This window comes from Pteronotus mesoamericanus, unplaced genomic scaffold, assembly GCF_021234165.1.
Source record: "Pteronotus mesoamericanus isolate MK-2021 breed Mesoamerican mustached bat unplaced genomic scaffold, CSHL_Meso_final contig_214, whole genome shotgun sequence".
Classification (NCBI taxonomy): domain Eukaryota; kingdom Metazoa; phylum Chordata; class Mammalia; order Chiroptera; family Mormoopidae; genus Pteronotus; species Pteronotus mesoamericanus.
In genome coordinates, this window is record NW_026555089.1 from 166,922 (window position 1) to 193,140 (window position 26,219).

At 68.8% G+C, this 26,219-nt stretch overlaps 1 protein-coding gene across 1 annotated transcript; it reads right to left on the minus strand.

Moving 5' to 3' along the window:
* Positions 1-2,493: 2,493 nt before the first annotated feature.
* Positions 2,494-23,071, minus strand: MUC6 (mucin 6, oligomeric mucus/gel-forming). The gene is made up of 37 exons (XM_054570664.1): positions 23,014-23,071; positions 20,268-20,330; positions 19,641-19,881; positions 19,429-19,555; positions 18,958-19,048; positions 18,779-18,888; positions 18,438-18,645; positions 18,195-18,317; positions 17,715-17,835; positions 17,391-17,529; positions 17,150-17,254; positions 16,919-16,991; positions 16,699-16,836; positions 16,325-16,486; positions 16,145-16,239; positions 15,910-16,042; positions 15,531-15,780; positions 15,389-15,441; positions 15,190-15,299; positions 14,570-14,721; positions 14,286-14,427; positions 14,068-14,178; positions 13,557-13,742; positions 13,245-13,484; positions 12,984-13,140; positions 12,678-12,821; positions 12,310-12,372; positions 11,783-11,818; positions 11,166-11,372; positions 10,121-10,171; positions 8,944-9,761; positions 6,907-8,665; positions 5,664-6,217; positions 4,916-5,123; positions 3,441-3,479; positions 2,902-3,004; positions 2,494-2,671 (listed from the first exon to the last, which is right to left on the minus strand). Exons 1-37 carry the CDS (start codon positions 23,069-23,071, stop codon positions 2,494-2,496), a joined length of 7,548 nt encoding a protein of 2,515 aa, XP_054426639.1.
* Between the last annotated feature and the right edge of the window lie 3,148 nt (positions 23,072-26,219).

Here is a 26,219-nt window from a genome sequence, read left to right on the forward strand (position 1 = left end):
TGGACATTTTTTTAAATGTTATCGAAATGTCACTGCTCTGTGGCTGCCAGCTCATCTCTTGTTCTCGGAGACATGTGGCAGCATTTTGTGGTAGGGGACTTGATCTTAACGAGGCCATGTGGCTGTTTTGGGGGTGACACTGGGTGCAGGAGATGCACGACAAGGTCCCCGTGTGGCCTGGCCCCGTGCTCACGTCCTTGGTGTGTGGCACAGAGCGTGCAGGCTGCAGACTGACCGTGGCATGCATGTCTGGTGGGATTCTCCACCTGGACGCTAGGCACGCATGTTTTTCACCCACACACCATGCACCTCGGCCAGAGCTGAGTACCTCCCCTCCCAGCCCAGTGTCCTCACAATGTGTTTGTTGTGCTGTCTGACCATGAGGCCTGGGGAGGGGTTGCTGTGGCTCCAGAGGGCGTGTAGTTGACCTTGCTCCTCCGTAGGCATCACCACAGTGGCCAGGGACTGGCTCCCATCTATGACCGGAGGGTTAAACGTGACCAGCAGAGAAGATTCTGGAAGGAGAGCTGGCCTCTGCCCTGTTGGTGACCAGGAGCTGTCTGTGCGGTTTTCCCTGGGCTCACAGCTGCTGGTGGCGCTGCTGACCTTGGTGGGCGCGGTGGCGGGGAGGTCAGGAAGCAGAGAGGCTGCCGAGGATAAGCTAGAGCTTGTCCTCCGCATGTTGCCCATGCTGCCTAGTGCTCGTGGCGGCTGCCAGGCTGCAGAGCTGCTCCAGGGCCTCTGTCCAGCCGGTGGGCTGGTACGTGGAGGGCAGGGGCTCAGGCTAGCAGGTGGGCCTGTCACCCAAGGGCCTTGGAGGAGCCGGGGCTCTGTTGGTTCCCCCAGTCCCCCCGCAGGCCCTGGGGGCCCAAGGGCTGTGCCGGGGGCCCTTGTGAGGCCTGTGCGGCAGTGCTCGTCCTGGGGAGGCCGGCTCAGGAGGCCGTCGGCGTGCTGGGGCCTGTGCCACACTGCAGCCGCCCCACCCCAGGCTCCCACACCCATCGTCTGTGTGACCCTGCAGGGCCTGCTCTGGGACCCATGCTGGCCTGAGGAACCCACGCCTGCCAGTCCGTGGAGTCCTTGGCTGGACACAGCAGACAGTGGTGCTGGGTTTACAGAGAGCATCGCTGGCGTGGCTGAGCCGCAGGGGCCATGCTCCCTGTGCTTCTATTCAAGCCTCTGGGCACGGCACATGGCCCCACAATGTCGTGTGGACACAGGGGTCTCCAGTGATGGTCTGTACCCTCCCTGGCACTAGGCCCTTGTTAGAGTGCCATCGTAGGTGCCAACCACCACGAAGTATGTTCCTCCCCAGGGGAAAATCATTGCCAGGACAGGGACGTGCGTGCCATCTGTGGAGGGAAGGGACGGTGATGGGGACGTGCGGGTCTCTCTGGAGAGAAAACACCCTGCGTGCAGCTTGAGATCCTGTCCTGTAGGCCGTACTGGCCATGGACCCCCGTGACCAAGGGCCTGCCCTGGGTGGGCCGTTCAGCGGCGCTTGGCGGTCTGGGCCACGGGTAAGCGGAGGTGCCCTGGAGAGGACGTGCCTTTTGCTCTGCACGTTGGTTCATCGTGCAGGCCCGGCCTTGCTCCCCACTGCACAGTGCGTGTGAGGTGGTCTGCGTCCTGGAGGCCGCGGGTCTAAATGACCTGGGCGACCGTGGCCTCCCTTCTGGGGAGTGAGCCCGTGCTCACAAGGGAGGGGTGAGCCCAGCCACAGCCTGGAGCTGCGTCCCACAGGGTGGCGGGCTTTCAGGAGCATGCTGAGCTGGGAGGCACCCTGGCGGTGCCCAGAGGAGGTGAGGGGGCCTGCCGGGCCGGGGAGGCCCTTGCGGGGCAGGCATGGCTCGGGGGTCACAGACGCCTGGGGGCACGGAGATGACAAACACAGCTCCGGGCAGCCTCTGTGCCTTGACCAGCGCCAGTTTATTTGCCACCTGTCCACGAGGCCTGTCCGTCGAGGAGGGTAGCTGTGGTGCCCTCCCCAGGGTGAGCTCCGTTGGTGTGCGGGCACCCCTGCTTGGGTGGCGCCTGCGTCCGCCCTCTTGCCATCCCTTCCCTTCCCTGCCTGGTCAGCCCCTCTCCTTGCTGCCTCTTCCCCGCCCGTCCTTGCTTGGTGTCTCTTTCTTCCTAGGCAGCCCCTTTGGAGCGGCCTTCCTTGGGTCGGGGTCTGCTTCCGGCAGGTCGGGGCAGCTGCCTCCCAAGGCAGGGAGGCTGTGTGGGCGGTGGGTGGCCGTGTCCTGGAAGGGCCTTGTAGGGCAGGAGGCCAGCAGTTCTTTGCAGCCTGTTGGGCTGGGCCAGGGCCTGCAGGGCTCCTGCCAGGCAGCCCCTTCCTGCAGGTGCCTGGGTGAGCTGTGCCCTGGGCTCTTGAAGGCCATGCTTGGAAAGGGGCTGCTGGGTGCAGTGAGCCGGGGGGGGGGGGGGGGGGGGGGGGCGCGGGGGGCTGGGGGCTGAGAGTGGTGCTTCATCCTCTCACGCGGGGGCTGCGCCCTAGTCTCTGCAGCGCCCGGGGCCGCACACGCAGCGTCTGAACACCTGCAGTGTAAGAACCAGTTGCTGCCCCGGGGCCTCAGGGTCTGGGCAGGGCAGCACCAACTGCTGCTTGTAGGAGCTGAGTGGGCGGCAGCAGCTGCACTGGGTGTCCACTTGATCGGTGCCCATGTTGAAGCTGTAAAGAATCCACCGCAGGGAGCGCGGGTCAGGGTCACGGCCTTGGGGGGGGCCCACTCCTCCCCAGCCACATGGGAGAAGGGCAGACCCAAGTGGGGACCTCAGGGCGTGGCCTCTGTTGCCAGCCTCCCTGGCTGGCAGGTGGGCAGCTGCAGGCACAGTCACAGGGGGGCGCTTGGAGCCTCTGTTGGGCATGGTGGGCCCCAAGCTCAGAGCCCGGCCGCTCACCTGGCAGAGGAGGCACAGACGCCCTCGCAGCGGGTCACTGTCACGTTGGCTGTGCACCCCTGGTAGGTGATCTCCTCCTCACGCTCCCGAACCCTGCAGACCTCTGAGCGCCGGGAGGGGGAGGCAGGCGGTGAGACACCCACCCCAGGGAGTGGCCACAGGGCACGCGCGGCCTCAGGGCCCCTGGGCCAGGCCCTTGAGAGGGCAGGGTGGGTGGGCGTGCCCGCTGGGCTTTGGGCCCCGGGTTCCCCGAGTGCATTCTCTGTGGGCGGGGAGCAGGGCCGGCCACTGGGGCCAGGGGGAAGCAGGACAGTAGCTGCATAGCTCCTTAGGGAGATGGCCCAGGGGGCCGCCGGCACTCTGCTGGGCCCCACGCGGGCTGCTGCCGCCCGTCCGAGCCCCACTGATCTCAGACCTCACGCTGGGACAGAGCCAGCTGGGCACTCCCCACCCCGCAGCCAGGGCTTGCTCAGAGGACGAGGCAGATTCTGCACTGTCCCCAGCCTCCCCAGCCTCCTCCCCCGCCAGCTGATACCTACCTGTGAGCATAGGTGGCTCTGTCCTGTCGGGCCCAGAACCTGCGGGCGTGACACAGGGAGGGGGTCAGTGTCCCCAGAAGAAAGCTCCCTGCAGGAGTCTGTGGTCCCCGTGTGGATCTCAGAGTTGGCGCATCACCTCAGGCTCACCCCTGGCAGCCGGCAGAGCAGTGCTGCCGCTGGGAGGTACCATTGTGGAACCGAATGAGAAAGCTAAAGGAAGCTCCTGAGCACAGATCGACAGCCCCCCGCTTTCCCCACTCTGTCCTGGCCTTGCCCTGCCTGCTCTGTTTTCCCGCTGGCAGGGACAGACCTGGCAGGGACGGGGCTCTGGATGTGTCCCCGTGGGTTCTCATCGCCCCTAGCTGTCCCCCTTTCCTGATCTCTCTCTCTCTCTCTGGCTCCCTCACCCCAGTTCCTGGGGTCCCCTCCCCAGGGACAGCTTAAACGTAGTCCTTGTCCCCCAGGAGAACCGTGTCACTGTGAACGGTCCCGCCTGGGGCTTGTGAGGGGAGCCCTGTCCAGGCAGTGGATGCTGTGGAGGGAACACCCAAAAGGGAGGCGACCGGCGTCCCTGAAGGGTAGGGCGGGTCAGGCAGCCTTGGGGCAGCGGGGCAGAGTGGGAGCTGGAGGAGGCTGCAGGGCTGAGCCTTTGCAAGACCAACCGTGGGATGGGGGGCCCTGCCGCAGTCCCAGCTTGGCCCCCCGCCGTCCCTAGAGGTGAGGCATGGCCGGCCAGTCTTCACTTTTCTTTCTGCAGCCTGGGAGGGGTGGGATGAGTGCCTCCTGGATGCCTGCCAGCCCTGCCCAGCTGAGGGGGGCTGCTGAGGGGAGGAGGCCCCTCAAAGGGAGGCCAGGGTTGCAGCAAGGGGGTGTGGGGGGTGGGGCATGAGGGAGCCGAGTCCAGGATTAGAGGTGGGAAAGGGGGCCAACCAGAGGACAGGTGCCCGCTGCAGCCAGATTAGGCCTTGCTGGAGAGGTGGGGAGACAGGAACTGGAGTCCCGTCCACCAAGGTGAAGCACAGGCCCCAAGGACGAGGGCAGCGTGGCAGAGGACAGGCCGGAGACACCAGAGGTGTGGGGGAGCCTAGTCGGGGAGGCGTGACCCAGACAGCCTCAGGGGTGACGGGCCCAGAGCCTGCAGCTGGTCAGAGGCAAACCTGGCCCTCCAGCCAGGCCTCTGCCCAGCGCCCCCTGCTGCCAGGCTCTCCCAGGGGAAGCGCGGGCTTTAGGGGGAGGAAAGGAGACACGCCCACCAAGTCAAGAGTCGGCTGGGGGCTGGGTGTGCGGGAAGCATCACAGCCTGGGGAGCAGAGGCAGGAAGGCGACAGCAGAGCCCAGGGGGTCACCAGGCAGGGTGAGGAGATGAGAAAAGGTGGGGACAGCGTGAGAGTGACCCCGAGTGCAGCCGACTACAGAAGCCAGGCGGGGAGGAAGCAGAGCACAGTGTCACTAGGTGGCTGAGAGAAGTCACTTACTGGAGTAGCTGGGGGCCGATGGGAGGAGGGAGGACGCAGAGGATCCGGCAGTGGGGGAGGCGGTGGTCAGCAGTCCTGTGGTCCTAGGGGGCCTGGTGGTGAGGTTCGTGGCTGGGGCACTGGGGACGGCTGTCACGCCCAGCGTGGAGGACATGAGGCTGGGCACGGGCACTCGAGTGGTGAGAGAGGTGGATTGCGAGGTGGTGGACTGGGAAGACACGGTGGAGGAGCCTAGGGTGCTGGCTGTGGTCCGTGCTGTGGAAGGAGGGACTGCGGTGCTGGAGGAGGGGACATGCGAGGGAGTGGGAGGCACCGGTGGCGCGGTCGGGGCAGGAGGAGGCGAGAGGGAGGCTGTCAGGGGCTGGGAGACAGCAGGGGAAGGAGATGGAGACGGGCGGGCTGTGTGTGAGGGGGTAGGACGTCCTGAGGACGCAGGAGTGCGGGTCACCGAGCTCCTGGTTGGGGGTCTGTGGGACGTGGAAGCCACCGAGGACAATGGGGAGGGGGGCAAAGAGTGTGGTGTGGGGGTGGAGGTGTGGGAGGGGGCCTGAGAAGGGGCCGGAGAGAGGGGCCCGCTCGTGGCAGGGAGGGAGGGGGACGAATGGGCGGGAGAAGAGGTGGCATGGTGTGGCCACTCAGTCGTGAACAAGGGAGTGTTTAGGGGGGTTTGGCTAGAATTGAGGGAAGCAGGAGGAAACACAGAAGGGCTGACGCTGGAGCCTAGGGACGGAGAAGGGGAAGGGCTCACTAAGGAAGTAGAAAACTGGCCGATGCTGATGCGACTGGACATGGGGGAGGTCCAAACAGTGGTCACGGTGCCCGGGGCGGTGTTAGGCGGGGGCGCGGTGCCGGAGCCAGGGACGTGTGTGGTCGGGGGCGTTGCGGAGTGAGGGGTGGGGGAGTGTGGCCGGGTTGGGGTGCCGGCGCGGGGAGACGTGGGGGTGACAGAGGAGGTGGCCGAGTGTGGCACCTGGGTGGAGTGCGTGGTCTTGGACGGGGAAGCGGTTGGGAAGGAGGTGGTGGTGCGGAAGGACGTCCCGTGCGGGGGAGGTGTCGAGTGGGCGGTGTGGGAGGGGGAGCCCGTGTGCCCGGAGGGGGTGGTGAGGGGCGTGTGTGGCGTGTGTGGCGAGTGGGGCGTGTGGGGCGTGGCCGAGGCGGGGTGTGTGCGGGGCGGCGTCCCGGATCCGGTGCCCGAGGCCTGCGTGGATGTGGTGCCGGAGTGGGCAGGTGCCGAAGGGTGGGCCGTGGGAGGGGTGGAGGTTTTGGCGGTGCTGGCAGAGTTCGGGACCGGCGTGGTGCCCGCTGTGGTCAGCGTGCCCGTGCCCGGGGCGGTGTTAGGCGGGGGCGCGGTGCCGGAGCCAGGGACGTGTGTGGTCGGGGGGCGTTGCGGAGTGAGGGGTGGGGGAGTGTGGCCGGGTTGGGGTGCCGGCGCGGGGAGACGTGGGGGTGACAGAGGAGGTGGCCGAGTGTGGCACCTGGGTGGAGTGCGTGGTCTTGGACGGGGAAGCGGTTGGGAAGGAGGTGGTGGTGCGGAAGGACGTCCCGTGCGGGGGGAGGTGTCGAGTGGGCGGTGTGGGAGGGGGAGCCCGTGTGCCCGGAGGGGGTGGTGAGGGGCGTGTGTGGCGTGTGTGGCGTGTGTGGCGAGTGGGGCGTGTGGGGCGTGGCCGAGGCGGGGTGTGTGCGGGGCGGCGTCCCGGATCCGGTGCCCGTGGCCTGCGTGGATGTGGTGCCGGAGTGGGCAGGTGCCGAAGGGTGGGCCGTGGGAGGGGGTGGAGGTTTTGGCGGTGCTGGCAGAGTTCGGGACCGGCGTGGTGCCCGCTGTGGTCAGCGTGCCCGTGCCCGGGGCGGTGTTAGGCGGGGGCGCGGTGCCGGAGCCAGGGACGTGTGTGGTCGGGGGGCGTTGCGGAGTGAGGGGTGGGGGAGTGTGGCCGGGTTGGGGTGCCGGCGCGGGGAGACGTGGGGGTGACAGAGGAGGTGGCCGAGTGTGGCACCTGGGTGGAGTGCGTGGTCTTGGACGGGGAAGCGGTTGGGAAGGAGGTGGTGGTGCGGAAGGACGTCCCGTGCGGGGGAGGTGTCGAGTGGGCGGTGTGGGAGGGGGGGGCCCGTGTGCCCGGAGGGGGTGGTGAGGGGCGTGTGTGGCGTGTGTGGCGAGTGGGGCGTGTGGGGCGTGGCCGAGGCGGGGTGTGTGCGGGGCGGCGTCCCGGATCCGGTGCCCGTGGCCTGCGTGGATGTGGTGCCGGAGTGGGCAGGTGCCGAAGGGTGGGCCGTGGGAGGGGTGGAGGTTTTGGCGGTGCTGGCAGAGTTCGGGACCGGCGTGGTGCCCGCTGTGGTCAGCGTGCCCGTGCCCGGGGCGGTGTTAGGCGGGGGCGCGGTGCCGGAGCCAGGGACGTGTGTGGTCGGGGGCGTTGCGGAGTGAGGGGTGGGGGAGTGTGGCCGGGTTGGGGTGCCGGCGCGGGGAGACGTGGGGGTGACAGAGGAGGTGGCCGAGTGTGGCACCTGGGTGGAGTGCGTGGTCTTGGACGGGGAAGCGGTTGGGAAGGAGGTGGTGGTGCGGAAGGACGTCCCGTGCGGGGGAGGTGTCGAGTGGGCGGTGTGGGAGGGGGAGCCCGTGTGCCCGGAGGGGGTGGTGAGGGGCGTGTGTGGCGTGTGTGGCGTGTGTGGCGAGTGGGGCGTGTGGGGCGTGGCCGAGGCGGGGTGTGTGCGCGGCGGCGTCCCGGATCCGGTGCCCGTGGCCTGCGTGGATGTGGTGCCGGAGTGGGCAGGTGCCGAAGGGTGGGCCGTGGGAGGGGTGGAGGTTTTGGCGGTGCTGGCAGAGTTCGGGACCGGCGTGGTGCCCGCTGTGGTCAGCGTGCCCGTGCCCGGGGCGGTGTTAGGCGGGGGCGCGGTGCCGGAGCCAGGGACGTGTGTGGTCGGGGGCGTTGCGGAGTGAGGGGTGGGGGAGTGTGGCCGGGTTGGGGTGCCGGCGCGGGGAGACGTGGGGGTGACAGAGGAGGTGGCCGAGTGTGGCACCTGGGTGGAGTGCGTGGTCTTGGACGGGGAAGCGGTTGGGAAGGAGGTGGTGGTGCGGAAGGACGTCCCGTGCGGGGGAGGTGTCGAGTGGGCGGTGTGGGAGGGGGAGCCCGTGTGCCCGGAGGGGGTGGTGAGGGGCGTGTGTGGCGTGTGTGGCGTGTGTGGCGAGTGGGGCGTGTGGGGCGTGGCCGAGGCGGGGTGTGTGCGCGGCGGCGTCCCGGATCCGGTGCCCGTGGCCTGCGTGGATGTGGTGCCGGAGTGGGCAGGTGCCGAAGGGTGGGCCGTGGGAGGGGTGGAGGTTTTGGCGGTGCTGGCAGAGTTCGGGACCGGCGTGGTGCCCGCTGTGGTCAGCGTGCCCGTGCCCGGGGCGGTGTTAGGCGGGGGCGCGGTGCCGGAGCCAGGGACGTGTGTGGTCGGGGGCGTTGCGGAGTGAGGGGTGGGGGAGTGTGGCCGGGTTGGGGTGCCGGCGCGGGGAGACGTGGGGGTGACAGAGGAGGTGGCCGAGTGTGGCACCTGGGTGGAGTGCGTGGTCTTGGACGGGGAAGCGGTTGGGAAGGAGGTGGTGGTGCGGAAGGACGTCCCGTGCGGGGGAGGTGTCGAGTGGGCGGTGTGGGAGGGGGAGCCCGTGTGCCCGGAGGGGGTGGTGAGGGGCGTGTGTGGCGTGTGTGGCGAGTGGGGCGTGTGGGGCGTGGCCGAGGCGGGGTGTGTGCGGGGCGGCGTCCCGGATCCGGTGCCCGAGGCCTGCGTGGATGTGGTGCCGGAGTGGGCAGGTGCCGAAGGGTGGGCCGTGGGAGGGGTGGAGGTTTTGGCGGTGCTGGCAGAGTTCGGGACCGGCGTGGTGCCCGCTGTGGTCAGCGTGCCCGTGCCCGGGGCGGTGTTAGGCGGGGGGCGCGGTGCCGGGGCCAGGGACGTGTGTGGTGGGGGGCGTTGCGGGGTGAGGGGGGGGGGGAGTGTGGCCGGGTTGGGGTGCCGGCGCGGGGAGACGTGGGGGTGACAGAGGAGGTGGCCGAGTGTGGCACCTGGGTGGAGTGCGTGGTCTTGGACGGGGAAGCGGTTGGGAAGGAGGTGGTGGTGCGGAAGGACGTCCCGTGCGGGGGAGGTGTCGAGTGGGCGGTGTGGGAGGGGGAGCCCGTGTGCCCGGAGGGGGTGGTGAGGGGCGTGTGTGGCGTGTGTGGCGAGTGGGGCGTGTGGGGCGTGGCCGAGGCGGGGTGTGTGCGCGGCGGCGTCCCGGATCCGGTGCCCGAGGCCTGCGTGGATGTGGTGCCGGAGTGGGCAGGTGCCGAAGGGTGGGCCGTGGGAGGGGTGGAGGTTTTGGCGGTGCTGGCAGAGTTCGGGACCGGCGTGGTGCCCGCTGTGGTCAGCGTGCCCGTGCCCGGGGCGGTGTTAGGCGGGGGCGCGGTGCCGGAGCCAGGGACGTGTGTGGTCGGGGGCGTTGCGGAGTGAGGGGTGGGGGAGTGTGGCCGGGTTGGGGTGCCGGCGCGGGGAGACGTGGGGGTGACAGAGGAGGTGGCCGAGTGTGGCACCTGGGTGGAGTGCGTGGTCTTGGACGGGGAAGCGGTTGGGAAGGAGGTGGTGGTGCGGAAGGACGTCCCGTGCGGGGGAGGTGTCGAGTGGGCGGTGTGGGAGGGGGAGCCCGTGTGTCCGGAGGGGGTGGTGAGGGGCGTGTGTGGCGAGTGGGGCGTGTGGGGCGTGTGGGACGTGGCGGGGGCGGGGTGTGTCTGATGAGTTGTGTGTATTGGGCTCTGGCCTGTTGTAGTATCGGGCGATCTCGCGGGCTCCGTGTGATGTGTCTCTTGCTGTGTTGTTGTTTCCCAGGTTCGTTTTTCGGTCGTTTCCTCTGTGGGAGTACAATGTGGATGGTTATTTTTTGTGTCCGTGGTCTGTCTGGTGTCTTCCTGTCCTGCTTACCACGTGTTGTCTGTGTACGTTTTTCCTCTCGGTTCCTGTGCCGTTTTGCCTCCCTGTACTGCTTGCTGGCTCTGAATGCTGGTCTCTCCCCGCTCCTTTTTGTATGTCAAGTGTGTGTACCCCTAAGCCAACGCACAGCCCCCATATGCCGTCTCAGCTTGGTTTGCCTGGCTTCAGCCACCCCTCTTCTCGTGTGCCTTAGGGCTGCGACATGTGACCCTGATGGCAGACGCGGGCCCTGCGCTGTTGTGACTCTGGACACCACTGGGCCCCGGGAGCCTGGCTCACCTGGTGTGGGTGTGGCAGTAGCTGTGGCGGAGAGGCTTGCCGACGCTGTGCCTGGAGAGTTGGGAGGGAGCGTATTGACCGGTGGGCTCCTGCCGGCCGCTCTGCCGGCTGCCCCCTTGTTCTGGGCTCGAGGCGTCCCTGTCTGGTTTCCCGAGGCCAAGCTCTTGTATGTAGCCCCGGATAGGTGCTTTGGGCATGAGGAAACCTCTGCTCTGTTTCCTCTGTGGGGACCCCTGGGTGGGGCATCCTTACTTTTGGGTGTGCCAGTGGAGGTTTCTGACATCGTCGGGGTTGGCTTTGCCGCTGTGGTGCGTGCCGTGGACCGTGCTGTGGATTGTGTGGCTGTGCTGAGGGGTGGTTCTGTGGAATGCGTTGTGGCCTCTGTCACAGTCGGTCCTGTGACCGTTGACCTAGGGGTGGCTGTGGGGGCCAGCGGCGATGTGGCTCCCGTGGTGATGGCAGAGGTCGTTCGAGGCGACTCTGCAGGGAAGAAGACCCAGAACACCGTCTTCGGTCCACTTGCTTTTGCCCCCTTTTCACTGCTGAGTCCAAGGACCTTGCTCCAGCTGTGCCACCAGAGCCTGGCCAGTCGGGTGCACTGGACCCCCTGAAAGGGGCATGTGTCTTTCTCTAGCTGACCCTCACGTCCTCTCAGGCAGCCTGGACTTGGTGGCCACAGTGGGTTTTCCAGTGCCCATGGACTCATTGAGCCACTGGCTTTTTCTTCCCCTGCCCATGCTAGCAGGACCCACATCTTGTGCCCTTGTGGTCCCTGGGCAGCTGGACGAGGGTGCTACTGAGTGGGGTGGGGTGGCTTCATGGGGGGGCTGTCACACGCTCCCTGCACCCGGCACACCCCACTCGTGTCTTAGCGACAGTATCACAAAGCAAGGAAGGGCAATGTCCTGGCACCAGTTTACGCTTCAAACATGCCTTCTGTGCCTGAGCCCCTGCTCTGTGGCGAGGTGAGGTGCTCCTGCCCCACAGCCCCACGGAGCACGTCTGTGACCCTGCGCGTCCTGCCGCCGCCGCTGTGGGGCCTTACCTCCAGCAGAGACTGTCCGGCCTGTCTGGGTGCTCGGGGCTGTCCCCGCCTGTATGGAGGAGTGGGCTGAGGCCGTGGGTGTGGCCGTGGGCGTGGCTGTGGGTGTAAAGCCGATTGTGGGGGTCCCAGGTGTGGGGGGTGAGCTGGCCGCGGGTACAGAGCTGAGGCGGCTGGTGGTTCTGGGGGAGGCCGTGGTGGGCCTGGCTCCTGTAGGGGGCAGAGGGGCCGTTACTGTGCGCACAGCCTTTGGAGGAGCCCCTCTCTTGCCCACTGAGCCTCTGTGCCTTGCAGCCCCCACCGCCAGGCAGACTGAGCAGAAGGTGGAGGGGGCGTGGCCCTCCGAGGCGCCCTGGGGTCCCAGCAGCCTTGCTGTGACAGTGGCCATGCGGCGGGGCCCCAGCGGGGCGGCTCCTGGTCGGCCAGGAGCTGAGCTTTACTGGACCCTCCCCTCTGCTTTCCTGGCCGGCACGGCTGCCCCCCGTGGGGCCAGCCCAGGGCGGCCCAGGCACGCTGCTGCGCTGCCCCACACGCCGGCACAGGCCAGGCCGACGGGTGTCCAGTGAAGAGCCCGGGGAGAGCGCCTGCTTCACCTTGGCACCTAGTGTGCGTGCAATCACCTGTGGTGGGCGACGGCGGCGCGGTGGGCAGCAGCACTGCAAGAAGAAGGGGGGTCAGCACTGTCTCTCCCCTGCCCTCCACCCAGTCCTCCCGTGTCCCCAGGGCCTGAGTCGGGGGCTCACCCGAGACGGGCGGCCCCTGCTCCTCTGTCCTTTTACCCCCATCTGCTCTCTCTCCCAACACACCCCCTGGCCTTGGTGGCGGCCTGGCCGCAGGGCTACGGCAGCTCTCCAGGCCGCGGCCCTTGGGCCCCCAGGTGGCTCCTGCTCTGCAGCCATGCGCCCAGCAGGCCTGCGGAGCCTGGGCCTGCGTCTGCCCTGCAGCTGGGGGCTGGGCGTGAGGGGCTCTGTGCGTGGGGAGGAGAGGCCCACTCCCTTTCCCCATGTCTGCCCTCTGGGGCACGGGGGTCTCAGCACTGCAAGGGCACAGCCTGGGGAGGGGGTCCTGGAGAGCCGGCCAGAGGTGGGTGCAGGGCCGGGGCGACCCGGGGAGGGCAGGGGGGCATGGGCCTGCGGACGGCGCTTACTGCACGGCATGCATGTCCCAGTGGCGTGGTTGAAGTACTCGTCCTGGGAGCAGTTGTAGCAACCTGGGGGCGGTGCCGGGAGCGGCCAAGCCTTAGAGCTGGAGCTGGGTCCTCTCCCTCCAGGCCCCGTTCCTGCCCTGCCCCGGCTTGCCTCTGAACCGCAGAGGCAGTTCCCCACCGTGTCCCCTCCCTTCCCCGGCCACCCTGCACTGAGCCTCTCGCCTCCCCCACCCCTTGCCTGTTGCAGTCCCCTGGCTCTAGGCTGTCCCCTCCTCCACCTGCCTTGCCCTGACCTTCACGCCCCTCTCCACGTGGCCTAGGAAGCCATCAGTCCCCTGGGCCGACCTCTCCCTCTCCCCACCCCATACCTTCGATGTTGGTGTCCGGGAAGCTCTGCAGCTGCTGGGGGCAGAGACACGGCTGGTAGTGCCACGTGCAGTTGGCCTCCTGTGTGTACTGGAACTGGCCGGTACCCACCCGTGTGTGGGTGTTGTAGAAGTCGCAGTAGATGGCTGGGAGGACAGGTGCCCGTTAGGGACCCTGAGCCCGCGCAGAAGCCTGGAAGGCTCGGGGTCCCCGTGTGGGGTCCGTCTGCAGGGACTCAGCCCACTGCCCACCCAGGAGCAGTGCTGCTGCCAGGGCTGCCTGCCGGGGGTGGGGGGCAGGGCACTCACGGCAGAAGTCGGGGGTCCTCCAGTCCACACACACGCCCTTGGCCAGGCAGGCCTGGGCATAGGCGGCCACGGCGTCGCACAGGCACTCGCAGTCCCCGCCAGTGTCGCACCCGCACGTGTCGCGCACGCAGGCCTCGTAATAGGGCAGGCGGTACACCTGTGGGAGCCAGCCCTCAGCGGCCGCCGCCCCCCCCCCGCCCCCCCAGGCCCGAGGCCCAGCCGTGGTGCTGCGGGAACCCGGCCCCAAGGCATGCGGCCCACCTGGCTGTGGCAGGCAGCGAAGGTCTGGCTGTTGATGATGCCGCACTTGCGCTCAGCCCAGGAGCGACGGAAGGCGTTCACGCTGCAGGGCTCCAGCGCAAAACTGGCATCCCCACACAGCGGGCTCTCCTTCCACGAGTTCACGAACTCCAGCTCGCTGGACGCCACGTACTTGCTGCGTGTCTCAAAGTCGTCCTTCATGTTCCCGTTGTAGTTGCCACACAAGCCGCACAAGGCGTCCTGTGGGGGCTGGTGTTAGGTGGTGGGCGGGCGCTGCCCCACCCCCGATGGCCTGGGCAGGGGCGCACTGACCTGTGTGGCGCGTGAGATCTTGATGGAGATGCTCATGTGCTTGTTCCAGATGAGGGTCAGGTTGTAGTTGCTGCCGATGGTGATGTCCAGCAGCAGGTGCAAGGAGCCCGCCTTGACCCGGTAGTGCACATGGGGCTCGGCCCCGCTGACCGTGTAGTTCCTATCCGCCAGCACGATGGACAGGCCCTGGGGGGCAGGGACGTCACCGGCTGCCTGCCCCCCTGGACCTGGGCTGCTAAATGCCGCCAGCGCTGCCTCCCCGCCTGTGCCCACCCAGGCAGGGTGGACGTGTCCATCAAGGACACGGGTGGGCCAGCGCCTGCCTTCTGGAGCCTGCCATGGGCAGAAGGTTCTGGAACATCATGGACACTGTGCTGAGGGCTGAGTCATGCTTCTGGGAGAACTCCCCACTCCTGCCCCTCCATGGCTGTTCAGCTCTGATAGACGCTGTTGCGCGTGGCCAGCCGCACAGAGAGGCTGCCATGTAGGGACACCCACCCAGCCCACTCACCCCCAGGGAGACCCTGATGGCCCGGGAGCAGGTGATGCCCAACTTCCCGCACACCACGTTCTCCGTCAGGATCTTGAAGGTGGGCCGGGAGTCGTTGGTGCCGCAGCCATCCTGCGGGGAGGGGGCGCTGAGGAGGAGCCAGCCAGGAGCTCCCCCACGGCCCCCCAGGGCCTCCTCCTGGCCGCCCTCCATGGTTTCCCTGCCCCCCGAGGCCTCACCGTGGCCAGGATGTACTCGCAGTTGCCCTCAAACACGAAGCGTTGCCCGTCGAAGGTGACCACGTGGCCCTCCCCATAGAGGGTGCAGGTGGATGAGCAGTGGGCACTCTCCTGGCACGTCCACTTGCCCCTCGAGCAGGTGCTGGGGGAGGAGCGAGTACTCTGGGGTTCTGAGGGACCCAGGCCACATGCACCCCCACAGGATGCTGACCCCGTGCCAACCCCAGAGGACCCTGAGGACAGCCCTGAGCCACCTGGACCCCCAGGGTTGGGCTGTGACGTACCAGGTCTTACAGTCAGTGTGGAGCTGGGCGCCCCGGGGGTAGGAGGCCCCTGCAAACTCGCACGGGCACTCTTCGGGGGGCACGCACTGCCCACTGGCGTTCTCATAGAGCCCCTCGGCACAGACACAGCCGGGCTCACACTTGGTGGGCACCTGCAGGGAGGCGGTCAGCAGCCCTGGAAGGGTGGCCCCGGCCGTGGGCCCTTCAGAGACCCCCCTGCCGTCATTCCAGGCCTGCTGCTGCATCTACCCTGCTCCGGGCCTTTCTCTTCAGGAAGGTTCCTGCTCCTCTGGGTCTCATGGCTGGGCTCTTGGACCCCCTCCACCCGCTCCCCACACTGGGGAGCACCAGCCCACAGTCCTCAGAGAACCCCGCAGATGGAGCACACGGCCCCTCCAGCTGCCTAGCCTCCCAGCCCCACTGGTCGCGTTTATCTTGGGAGGACAGGGACGGAAGGGCAGCTTGGCCCCTCGCCCGAGGGCTCTGCGGACACCCTCCCCCAGTCCGGAGAGAAGCCCTGCAGCGGTGACTGCAGGGAGGTCCCCCCCGGCCCCGCACAGGTCCCCTTGTGGGGACGGCCTTCTGGGGAGCGCCCTGCCCCTTGCTTGCCCCAGCCTTACGCAGGGCATGCCAGTGGCCAGCATCTGGCATGTGGGGGCACAGGCTGCCCCAAACTTGTTCTCTGAGGACTGGCTGCAGGACTGGAACGTCTTGGGTGCCGAGCAGGACGCTGCAGGGAAGAGGGGCTGGGTGAGGCGGGCTCCGTGGAGGCCGGGGCTCCTTGTGGTCCAGGTCCGCCGCCTCGGCCAAGCTACGTACCCAGGAACATCTGCGGTCGCCCGGGGCAGCTCAGCCGCCCGTTCACGCAGTAGCTGGAAGAGAGGCTGTGTGAGGGGGCGGCCCCAGGGCAGGGGCTGGGGGCAGGGCGGGGCAGGGCCAGCCACCAGGGACCCTCACACACCAGATGACGCCATTGACCACAGTGGACTGGCTGGCCAGGACGAGCCTGTGGTCGTCCAAGAGGCAGGGGCACTGGGCCTTGCGCACACACTCGGCCTTGTGGTTGAGGTAGGTGCCCTCCGGGCAGTTGCACCCTTCCACGGGGACGGCGCTGGGGTGGCACTCAGCAGCGCGGTCGGACAGCGAGAGGCACGTGCGGCTGCAGGCCCGGCTGTCGTAGCTGAATGTCTGGTTGCCCGTGCAGGGGACGGCTGTGGGGAACCCGGGCGTCAGGTCCCCAGAGAATGGCCGGCAGAGCTCAGACCCTGGGCCCTTGTGGTGTCCCCGCCCTCCGCGTGACCCCGGGGCCCCTGTGGTCCCTGCCACGCAGCCTCACGCACTGCAGTTGTCCACGCTGCTTCTCCAGCCCCAGAGCAGGATGCCCTGCGAGGCGCAGGCGTGGGCGTAGTCGCCCAGGGCGGCGCAGATGTGCGGGAAGGTCTCCTCGTAGTTGCAGGCCTGGTACACGCACCTCTGCCGGCAGACAGCAGTGTGGGCGCCTGCCCTTCTGACTCCCGAGTCCCTGAAGGGCCCCCCACCCCGTAGCCCTCCTGGCCTCCTGCAGGCCCTGCCCACCTTGTAGAAGGGCTTTGGGTTCACCACGGCGTGGCACTTCTCGAACACCGTGCCCTTGTTCACCAGCACTGCGCAGTGGGTCTCCGCACACACCTCTGCAAGGACAGGCCCCTGTGGGTCTTGCGCCCACCCGGCGTGGGCCTCCCGCCCACCCTGCAGCCCCCAGGGCCAGGCGCTCACTGTTGAGCTGGCTCATGGAGCAGGGGTCGGTCTCGCGCTCCAGGGCGGTGGGGCAGTTCCCAGCCCGCCAAGAGTCCACGAAGAGCGAGGCAGTGCCCTCCGCGACGCCCATGCTGCTCGTGAAGTCGTCCGTCGTGTCCCCGTTGAAGTTGCCGCAGAGCCCTGAGCCGGCCGGGCTGTGAGTGTGGGCCTGCGCGCGTCCCCGCCCTGCCCTGCACCCCTCTAACCGCGCCCTGGGCAGGAGGGCTGGCCGCCAGGAGGAGCTGACCTTCTGGGTCTTGGTGAGACTCTGGGGGCTCTTTGCTCCTGGTGCGGTCAAGCCAATTGGGCCGGAGCCGCTGGGCTGGCCCTGGGCCGGCGCGGGAGGGACTCACCCCTGGTCTGGCCTCTGAACTGGGGCCCGACTGTGATGTACGCCTGGAACACGGGCTGCAGCTGCACCACGAGCTCCAGCCCGAAGGTGGTGGCCATCTGGAGGTGGGTGGACGTCTGCCTGAAGACCGTGATGTTGCCTGCGGGGGGCGGGCGCTCAGTGGGCGGCCTGCCCTGGGGCCTGAGCCGCGACCCGGGGCCGCCCCGGGGCCGCCCACGTACCGGTCTTGTATGGCAGCCACTTGGTGTCTCCGTTGTTGGTGACCACCTCGTCCTGGGAAATCACGATTTTGTCCTGTAGGGAGGGGAACCGAGTCACCGGGGCGCCAGGAGTGCGGGGAGGCGTCCCCCAACCCCAGCCCCGTGGAGAGCAGCGGGAGGGGGCCGCGGTGGGGGCGCACGGCTGCTCGGGGGCCTGGGTGGGTGCAGCGGCGGCAGTCAGGGTGGCCTCACCTGGCTGGACATGTAGATGAGTGCCACCAGGGAGGTCTCCGAGTGCGAGTACCCAGACTTGTCGTACACGGCCATGAGGGAGCCCCCGTCGGGGAGCTGCGGGCTCTGGGAGGAGGTCCGTGAGCACACAGGGCCGGGGCTTCTGGTGCCTCCGCCCCGGCGGGACCCCTTGTGAGACCCCCACCCCGTGGTGACCCCCCACGGGACCCCTGGGCGAGTCCCTGGGGCAGGCCCGCGCTACCTGGAGGAGGGTGTAGGTGCATGTCCCGTGGAAGCGGTAGGGCCTGGCGTCGAACGTGGTCACAAAGGAGCCGCCTTCCAGGGCGCAGCGCCGGGGGCAAGGCCGCTCCTCGCATTTCCAGCGCCCCATGGTGCACCGGCTGTGGGAGGGGAGGGCCACCCCGAGTGGTGGGCAGGGCTGCGGGGTCCGGGGGGGGCACCCCAGGGTGCTCTGGGCCGGCAGAACAGCCGGCCTTCAGGGCTGAGGCTGCCCCCTGAAGCCCATGACACCCAGGCCCTCCGCGTCCCCTCCTGTCCCTGTGTCCTCGCAGGCTGCTGTGCTCACCAGGTGTGGCAGGCATCCGCAGTGACCTCCCCAGGGGCGTAGGCCACGCCGCCGCGTGTGCAGGGGCACTGGGTGACTGGCACGCAGGTGAGGTTTTTGGAAACGTCATCCAGAACCGTACCTGCAGAAAGGGGCTTCCTGGGGCTGTGTGGCAGAGGCACCGTCCCCTGACCCTCCCTGGGGGGCCCCTAGTTTCCACATCGGCCCTCCCACCCACGTGCACAGGCCCGGGGCTGCCCCTGGTGAGTGCAGGCCCCGTCTCTGGTCTGGTTCACAGCCCACCAGCTGCCTCTCGGACCCCTCAGTGGACACCACCTCACTGTCCCGTGGGTTTGCACACGCAGCTGCGGGCACACTTTTGGGGTGGCAGGCAGTTCCTGATTCCAGTGTGCCAGGCGGGGCCCCATGCTGGGTGGGATGGGGGCTGATGCCCTGCCTCTGGGCTGGCTGGGAGGGGCCTTGCGAGGAGCGGCGCCTCACCGTCTGGGCAGAAGCAGCCGAAGGTGCAGAAGCTGGCGCAGCTGTGCTGGGGGTTGGAGCAGGTCTTGACGCAGGCTTCGCCACACTCCTGGTACACCTGGTTGGCCGGGCACGGGCCCAGGGCTGCAGGTACATGGGGCCCTGGTGAGGAGGCAGGCACCCCCGGGCCCTGCCCGGCCCCTCCTGCTCCGGGTCCCCTGACTCAGGGAGAAGGTGGCGCTCGGGGTCCCCCTCAGGACTCACAGCAGAGGCCGGGGCCCCGCCAGCGGCTGACGGGCTGGCCGGCCAGGCTGCAGTGGCGCGAGTACTCGGACAGCGTGGCGCAGCCGCAGCTCTGCCGGCCCGGCTGGGCGCACACAGCCAAGTCTGCCTGGCAGCTCCGCAGGAACGGCTCCTTGGGCACGTTGCACTTGGGGGCCACCAGGGTCAGCAGCCGGGCACAGGTCTGGGCCTGGGCAGAGGGCCATGTGGTCACGGGGGGAAGGCCACGTCCCACCCCCAGCGTTTTGACCAGGAAGGCTGCAGCTGTCCCCCCTGTGGCTGACGGGCACTCGGGCCCCAGGTAGCCTGACCACCTCACGCACATGCTCCGCTTGCAGGACCCGGGGGCTGGGGACAGTCTCGTGGGTGCAGATCTCGTTGGGGTCGTCCAGCTTTTGCAGGGCCGCGTATTTGTGGGGCTCCAGGAGCTTGCCTGCGTGGGGGGGTCCGTGTCAGCACCGCGGGGCTGGCCACACGGGGGCCCCGGCCCGCCCCCACCTACCGTCCTCGCTCAGAAACTCGTTGGTCTTCTTGCCGTCGAAGTTCCCGCAGAGCCCGCACATCCTGCCCATGTGCTTGTCCTCCACCAGGACCTGGGGGCCGTGAGTCGGCACCACCGCGTGAGCGTTGCGAGGGGTGAGGGCCGCCGGGGCTCCGGGACCCTCGCCCAGACGCAGAGGCCGCCCGCGCCTGCCGTGGTATCCCAGGACGCCCTCTGCCTGCAGGTTGTGACGGCCCGCCCTGCCCCTCCCTGGGGACCCCTTTCCTCACCGGACGGTCCTCATCTTCAAGAGGGGAAACTGAGCCACCAGCAGAGCCCAGGCCCATCTGGACCCCTGGCCGGGGTCCGCGCCACATTGTAGGAAGTGGAGGGCTGGTCAGGACCCCCACCCCAAGGAGGGCAGCCCCGCAGCTCTGCCCGCGAAGCTCCTGCCTCCAGGTGCAGCCGCCCCTGCCCCAGCCCTGTCCTCACCATGAGGTGGGCGCCCGGGCCCCACATCACCACCAGCTCTAGCTCCAGCTGCTTGGCCACCAGCCGCACGCTCTGGCCGAAAGGGATGATCTGCAGCCCGTTGCTGGTGTAGGGCAAGCTGACGACTCTGCAGGGTGAGAGCCGTCAGCGGTGGCCACTGCGGCCCCCAGGCCCCGCCCTCTGCCCCCCGGTTGCTCAGCCGCACAGCCTACCCCACATCTCTGATGGAGATGCCCTCCTGCCGCACAGTGACCGCAGAGGACCCCAGCTCCACGATGACCCGGGAGATGTTGCCACTGGGTTCTCGCCGTAGCTGGACACTGAAGGTGGGCGAGGTGTCCGTACAGAGGGCCGCAAAGACGTAGTTGCAGGTCCCCTCGAAGTCATACACGTGGCCGTCGAAGGTGGAGAAGTGGCCGGCCCCCCACGTGGAGCACCAGCCCCTGCCTGGAGCTGGGGAAAGAGCCGGTGGGGTCACGGAGTTCTGTGTCCCCCGGCTGGCGTGGCGGGTTCGGGGCAGCCTGGCCGCACGAGCTGGGCCCCTGGGGAGCCCACACTCCTGGGGAGACCAGTGCTGTCCAACTTCCAGACCCTCCTGGGGTGGCGGGGGGGATGAGGCCCCACGCCCAGCGATGCCAGGTTGGGGTCTGTGTGTTACCAGCCCTGGGGGCTGCAGGACACCATGCCGGAGCCCAGCCCCTGCCCCACGGCCCCCACGCCCACCCGGCAGCACAGGCCGGTCTCCCCGGGGGAGCAGCTGTCCAAGGCTCTCCTGTGACTGGTGCCTCTCGTGGAAAGCCCAGATCCTGGCCACCCCGAGGCAGGACTGTGGCCCTCACCTGTCTGTGACGAGTTCTTTGGTCCCTGGAGGCCCGGGTGGACAAAGGAGGTGTCGTCCAGACCTGCGTGGACAGGGCCCATGGTCAGTGCTGGGGCCGGCCACCTCGCTCCGGGGCATGGCGTGCCCCTGGGCGCACCGGGCTTAGGTGGGAGCAGGGCCCAGGGCTGGGCGGGGACCACAGGCTGGCACCAGGCCTCAGCCCGGGCCCGGGTGCGCCCTTCACACCTCCAGCGTCTCCCATTGGTTCACTCAGTCATTCGCTACTTCCGCACATCTGTGTGGCGTGGGCACTGGTTGTGTGCCTGTCCCCTGCTGGGTACAGGAGACCCCGTGGGGCTCACAAGGTCCCTGCTCCCGAGAGCCCCCGAGGAAGGCGAGGCGCACACACGCCCCTGACCGTGCGTGTGCGCGCGCGCACGTGCACCCGCACATGCACCCACACATGCACGCACACACACGCGCCCAGGCAGTGAGCACGGCCTGAGGCCTGGAGACGGCTGCCAGGGTTGCGCTTGGCGGGGGGAGGGGGGCATCAGGGCTGATGGGTGGCACCCCCTGGCCCTAGGGCCTCTGCTGGTTGGCCCGCCAGGCCCCCCTGACCTGTGCACTCCTGGACGCGCCAGGCCCCTTGGATTGACGGGGACCCTGAGTGCAGGACAGATGCAGCCATGGCCTAAATGGGCTGGTGGCCCAGCTGGCCCTGGGCAGGCTCCTGTGTGGACCTCGGTGGGGGGTGGCCGGGGGGGCGCCCTGGGCGCAGGGGCTCGGTGGTCTGTGGTCAGGCAGGGAACAGGAGAGCCAGGCAGCCCTGGGGGCGGGACCCCGCGCTCTGGCTGCACCCTGTGTTCCCGGCTCGGCCCACCCGGTCTCCCTGTGCGGTCCTGCTTTGCTTCGCCCACCCGTCAGCCTCCCAGAGAACGCTGGTGACCATTGCCAGAGGAACGCCCGGGTGACGTGGGGCACGGTGACTGCGGGGCGGGGGGGGCAGGATCCATCTTCCCAGCAGGGTGGCGACCCCGGGCCGGGCTGTCCCCCCCACAGGGCATTGATCAGGCAGGGCCGGTCCCTGCTCACACCCGCGACCCCCAGAGGCTCACTCCCCAGGCCCCACTCTAAGTGGCCCCTCCACCGGCTGCTCATCCCCCGGTGCCACCTCTCAGAGCCCGGTCATGTCTCCTGCCCTTCCCTCTGCTCTGTCCCTGCCCAGGCTAGGGGCCTCCGGCTCTCCCTGAACTCTGACCGCTGACACACACACTTCGGCAGCGGGGGCTCCTTTGAAGACGCTCGGGAGCCTGGCTCCACATCCCACCGCTGTCAGAGCAGGCGCTGACCCCTGGCCAGGACCCGCGGAGCTGCAGGACGGCTGGTCCGCCAGCCCCCGGGCCCCGGGCCGGCCATGCGGTGGCCAGAGCATGCTGTTCCTTCTACACGCTTGGCAGCCCCGCAGGCCCCTGCCTGTTCTGGCTCAACGCTGGCCCAGCAGGGGCCTCCTGCCCGGCCCCACAACCTCGGGCCCCCACGACCCTGGCCTCACACCTCACCCTCTGGCCCCGGTGGGCAGGGCCCCTCGCTACCTCCCTCCCAGGCCAGCAAAGGCAGTGCCCACGGAGCCCGCCCCGCCCTCTGCCCCACACACAGCCTGGGCCCCCTTGGCTCCCCTGACCTGCAGGCCCCCTCTTCCCCCGCTGGGTCCAGGGCGCCTCCCCGCCCCCTGTTCTGGGCCCAGGTCAGGGAGGTGGCCTCGGCTGTGCCGGGGTCCCGAGTACACAGAGACGCCCAGGTTGGGAAAGGCTGTCCCTGGGGCGGGGTGGGGCGGGGCCAGGGAGGCCCGCGGGGCTGGCGTCTGCAGCTGCACCTGGGCCCACTCCCTGGCTTCCCGGGAGGCCGGTGGGGGGGGATACGGTGCCACCAGGGAGGGGGCAGCAGGCCCAGGACTAAGCCGAGAGGGGGAGCAAGTCCCTTCGGGCTCAGCCCCCAGCGCTCTCCGGCAGGTAGGGAAGACAAAGGACCTGGTGCCCGCGGCCAGTGAGGAGGGTCTTCCCCCTGGGCCCCCACCCCTCAGTGACCCTCGCAGGGTTGGGACAGGTGTGGAAACCACCCCTGAGCGATGTTGCCAGTGGTGCCTCGTGTTGGGCAGAAGGCATGGGGGTGAGGGTGGTGGGGAGACACACAGGGACTGGTGGGTGAGACTGGGTGGGCTCACGGTGGCCACTGAGGGATGGGGCCCTCGCTTCCACAGACGGGGAGACCGAGGCCCGGCGCCCACGGAGCTGTCGTTTACAGACAGGGCCCACGGAGCTAGGTCTTCGCTGGGGTTTTGGGGCCCCACACCATCATGGCCACCCCGGGCGACCCCTGGCAACCTCTCAGGACCCATGGCCCAGAGGGAGGTGGGAGTGCCCGGCCCCGGGCTGAGCCCCCCACTGTACACCTGGCACGAGCCCGGACACTTCACCCATCGTGGAGGAAACTGCATGTCCCCGCGGGATCCCGGCCCGCTGCCCAAGTCCGTTTGTCCAGGCATTTGGCCTCTGCACCCTCTGACCCTCGCTGGCTGGGCAACCCGGGCCTTGGCCAGGGCAAGGTGGCCAGAGCACAGAGGGCATCCCGTCCATCCACGTTCCGAGGCCAGCCCACGTCCAGCCGGGCCGGAGAGCCAAGCAGCCGGTCAGGCTTTCCGCTGCCCGGGGGCCTCGGAGGGCATCTGGCCGTCCCTCGGGCGTGGCCCGCAGGCCCGCACTCACCGGCGCCGAGCAGGGCCCCCCCGCAGGACAGGAGCAGCAACAGCTGCAGCCCCAGCATGGTGCGCGGAGAAGAGAGGTCGCAGCCGGACTGGCCCTCCCGCCGCTGGACACCGGGCGGGCTCGCGGCACCTGTGCAACTGAGTGGCCAGCCCCAGGCCCCTTATATAGGCGCCGCGGGCCCTGCCCCTGCCGCGCCCACCCGCACCCCACGCTCCAGTCCTGTAATTGTCACCGCCGGCCGGTCAGGCGCAGCGCTGGCCAAACAGGATCTCGGGCGCTGCTTTATCAGGATTTGGACGTCTTGGGAAAATTGTTCCCATTATCGCTCGCTTCCGCACCGGGGGCTGGCCCTGCCCTCTGGGGTCCTGCAAACGCCTCCCCCGTCTGCTCCAGGCTGCGGTCACTGGGGGCCGTCCTGGGAGACGGTTCTGGAGGACAGGGCCCAGGGTCAGCATGGGCGCTGCCAGCCCCAGCCCGGGAGTCCAGAGTGCTAGCAGCACAGCTCCTGGGGTGGCTTCCGCCCCACCCAGACCTCAGGATCCCCAAAAGGCACCGGCATGCCAGGCCCCCCCCAGGCAGAAAGACCACCAGAAGGGGAGGCAGGCAGACTGCCCTTCGGGTGGGGTCCCAGGTGCCAGGCCATCGAGCTGGGCAGCTGGCTGCAGGCTCAGACAGGACACCGGCCCGGAGGCCAGGGGGGCTCTCGAGGCTGGCACCACACACCGGGGCGTGGGGGCCTTTCCTAGAGACCCCTCCCAGCCAGCCTCCTGGGACTTCAGGCCCTGTGGGGGAGCGATCATGCTGCCCCCAGGTCTGTTTTCCGGCCCCCCACAGCTCAGCTCTTCAACGTGCAGGAGCAGCGTCAGAGTCCCTTGGGGGGCTACCCATCTGGGGCACCTTCATGGGGTTGGGCCAGCCTTAGGGTGCAGGCCCCCCAGCCTCCAGGGAGGACAGGGTGGCTTCTGGGTGCTGCGTCTCTGGGAGCAGGGGTCGCGGGGCCAGGGGCCCTTGTCCACAGGCAGGACACATGCCAGCGCCACAAGGGATCGGGGTAAAATCAGGTGAGGGCCAGGGCATGGGTGTTTGGGGTCCTCTCTGGGTCCCTCTCTCACTGGGGAGCAGGGCAGGTCTGACTGCTCTCAGGGCAGCCCAGCCCCAAGTGGGACGCCACGTGGGGACTCGGGGCCTGGCTTGGGGGGATTCCCCTTTCCCAAGGGTGGTTCTGTTCCCACGGAGACACAGGCCCCTTCCACTGAGAAGCTGCATCTGGGCTGCCAGCCAACCCCTGGCCTGGGGCCCCAGGTGGGTCTGCACCCTGGGTCGCAGACCCCTGAGCCCACGTGGCCTGGCTTGGGCAGCCCCCCACCCCCAGGAGGCCCAGCCACACAAGTAACTGCAGGAAGGGCCACCCGTTTATTTGCAGTAAACTTTAGTGTTAACAGGAAATTTTTCCAACAGAAACCGCCCTCTGTGAGCTACTGGTCCTCCGGTGCCGAGTTGCCGGGTGCTGTCCCCGTGCTTTCTCCTCAGGCTCGAGCAGCCCCAGCGCCCGTGGCCCACGGTGCCCCCCACCCGGGCAGGGCGAGAGGCTGGAGCCATCACAGAGCTTTGTAGGGGGTCCCGGGAGCTCAGCTGGGCTCACTGCAGTGAGGGGCGGTGTGAGAAGGGGCCCCGGCTTTGGCAGGGGCCTCCCTGGGGGCTCCCCGTCCCCCGGAGAGCTCCTGCAGTCACGGGGCTCCTGACGCTCCCGGAGCCCCACAGGGACACGGGCGGGCCCTTCCTGCAGGCCTCAGTCCCGGCCGGGGTGGAGGGTTGGCACCCGGACGTGGGGCTGTAGAGAGGCGACCGTCAGGCCTCAGGGCCGGGGTGGGGAGGCCCGGAACCCCGGCGGCGGGAAAGCGCCTGGGTGCTGGGCCTCTGCTCTGAAGGCCGCCCGGGGTCATCCCCCAGCACAGGGAGCCATGGGGCCTGGTGCGGCCTGAGGTGGTGGGCGGGGCCATCCTCTGGGGTCCCTGTGGCTGGGCCGGCAGTGGAACTGAGCCCTGAGACTTGTTCTCCGGTGGCCCACAGTTCAGGGCCCCAGCGGCTTCACCTGCCCCCGGGGCCTGCCGCCCAGCCACCGGCCCGCCCGCCACCCAGCCACTGGCACCTGCCTCGGCCCTGGCACGGCCGCCCCTCGGATCCCCCACACAGCCTGCAGGGTGCCCCGGCTGCTCCCTCCCGCTGCAGCCTTCCGCCCCCTCTCTACTTCGCGCCCCGCGTCAGGAGCTGTGGGGTCTCAGCAGGGCCTCGCCCCGGGGGGTTGGTCCGCCTGGTGTCCGGGTGTCCCAGCACCTGGAGGGCTGAGCAGGGGGCAGGTGAGGAGGAGGCTGGAGGGAGTGAACTGTGGTCCGGGGACATTCCTGGGTCACCGACCCGCAGGGCCTGGGGAGAGGCCAGGGGCACGTGGCTGGCAGGGGTCCCTATGCTGGGGTCTCCAGTGTCATCTCCAACACCTTAAGGGACACAGGGGTGCCCTGACGGGAGTTTGGATGTCACCTGGATGGCGGTGGGGCTCCTGCCCACAGAGCCTGGACCAAGGAAGCTCATGTGTGTATGTAGGTGTGTGTGAATGTGTGTGCATGTCCACGTGTCCTGTGTGTGCCATGCATGTCGTGTGCGTGTCTGTGCGTGCCATGTGTGAGTGTGTGTGTACCTCTCCGTGTGAGCTGTGTGGGCACGTGTGCACACCGCTGAGTGCATGTGTGCATCTGTGCGCATATGTGAGATGTGGTTTGAGTTTCCTGGAAAAACTGCGCTGTGCGTTCCGGGATCCGCCGCTGCAGGGCTGCCGGCCCCAGGGGCTGCGGTTGGTGGACGGCTCGGGGGGCGGGGGGGCATCACGGGAAGCCGCGGGCAATGGCGTGTTTGTGGCTGACCTGGGAACGCTCAAGCGCGCTGAGCAAACAGCGGGGCGATAAGAGTGTGTGCAGTCATTGTTCCCGGCGGCCTCAGCGATAAGAGCACATCCCGCTGGCTGGCCTCGGGAAGCGGAACCTGCGGGCTGGACAAGGGGGCGATTGTGCGCCCTCACGCCCCAGCCCAGACCCCCGCCGGGCCCTCCAGGGGCACGGCCTGCCCTGCGCGGCACCGGTCACCTGGGGCCAGGCTGGCTGTGCGTCCGGGAGCCCCGCGGGCCCTGAGGCCTGGCCGAGCCTCTGAGCCCA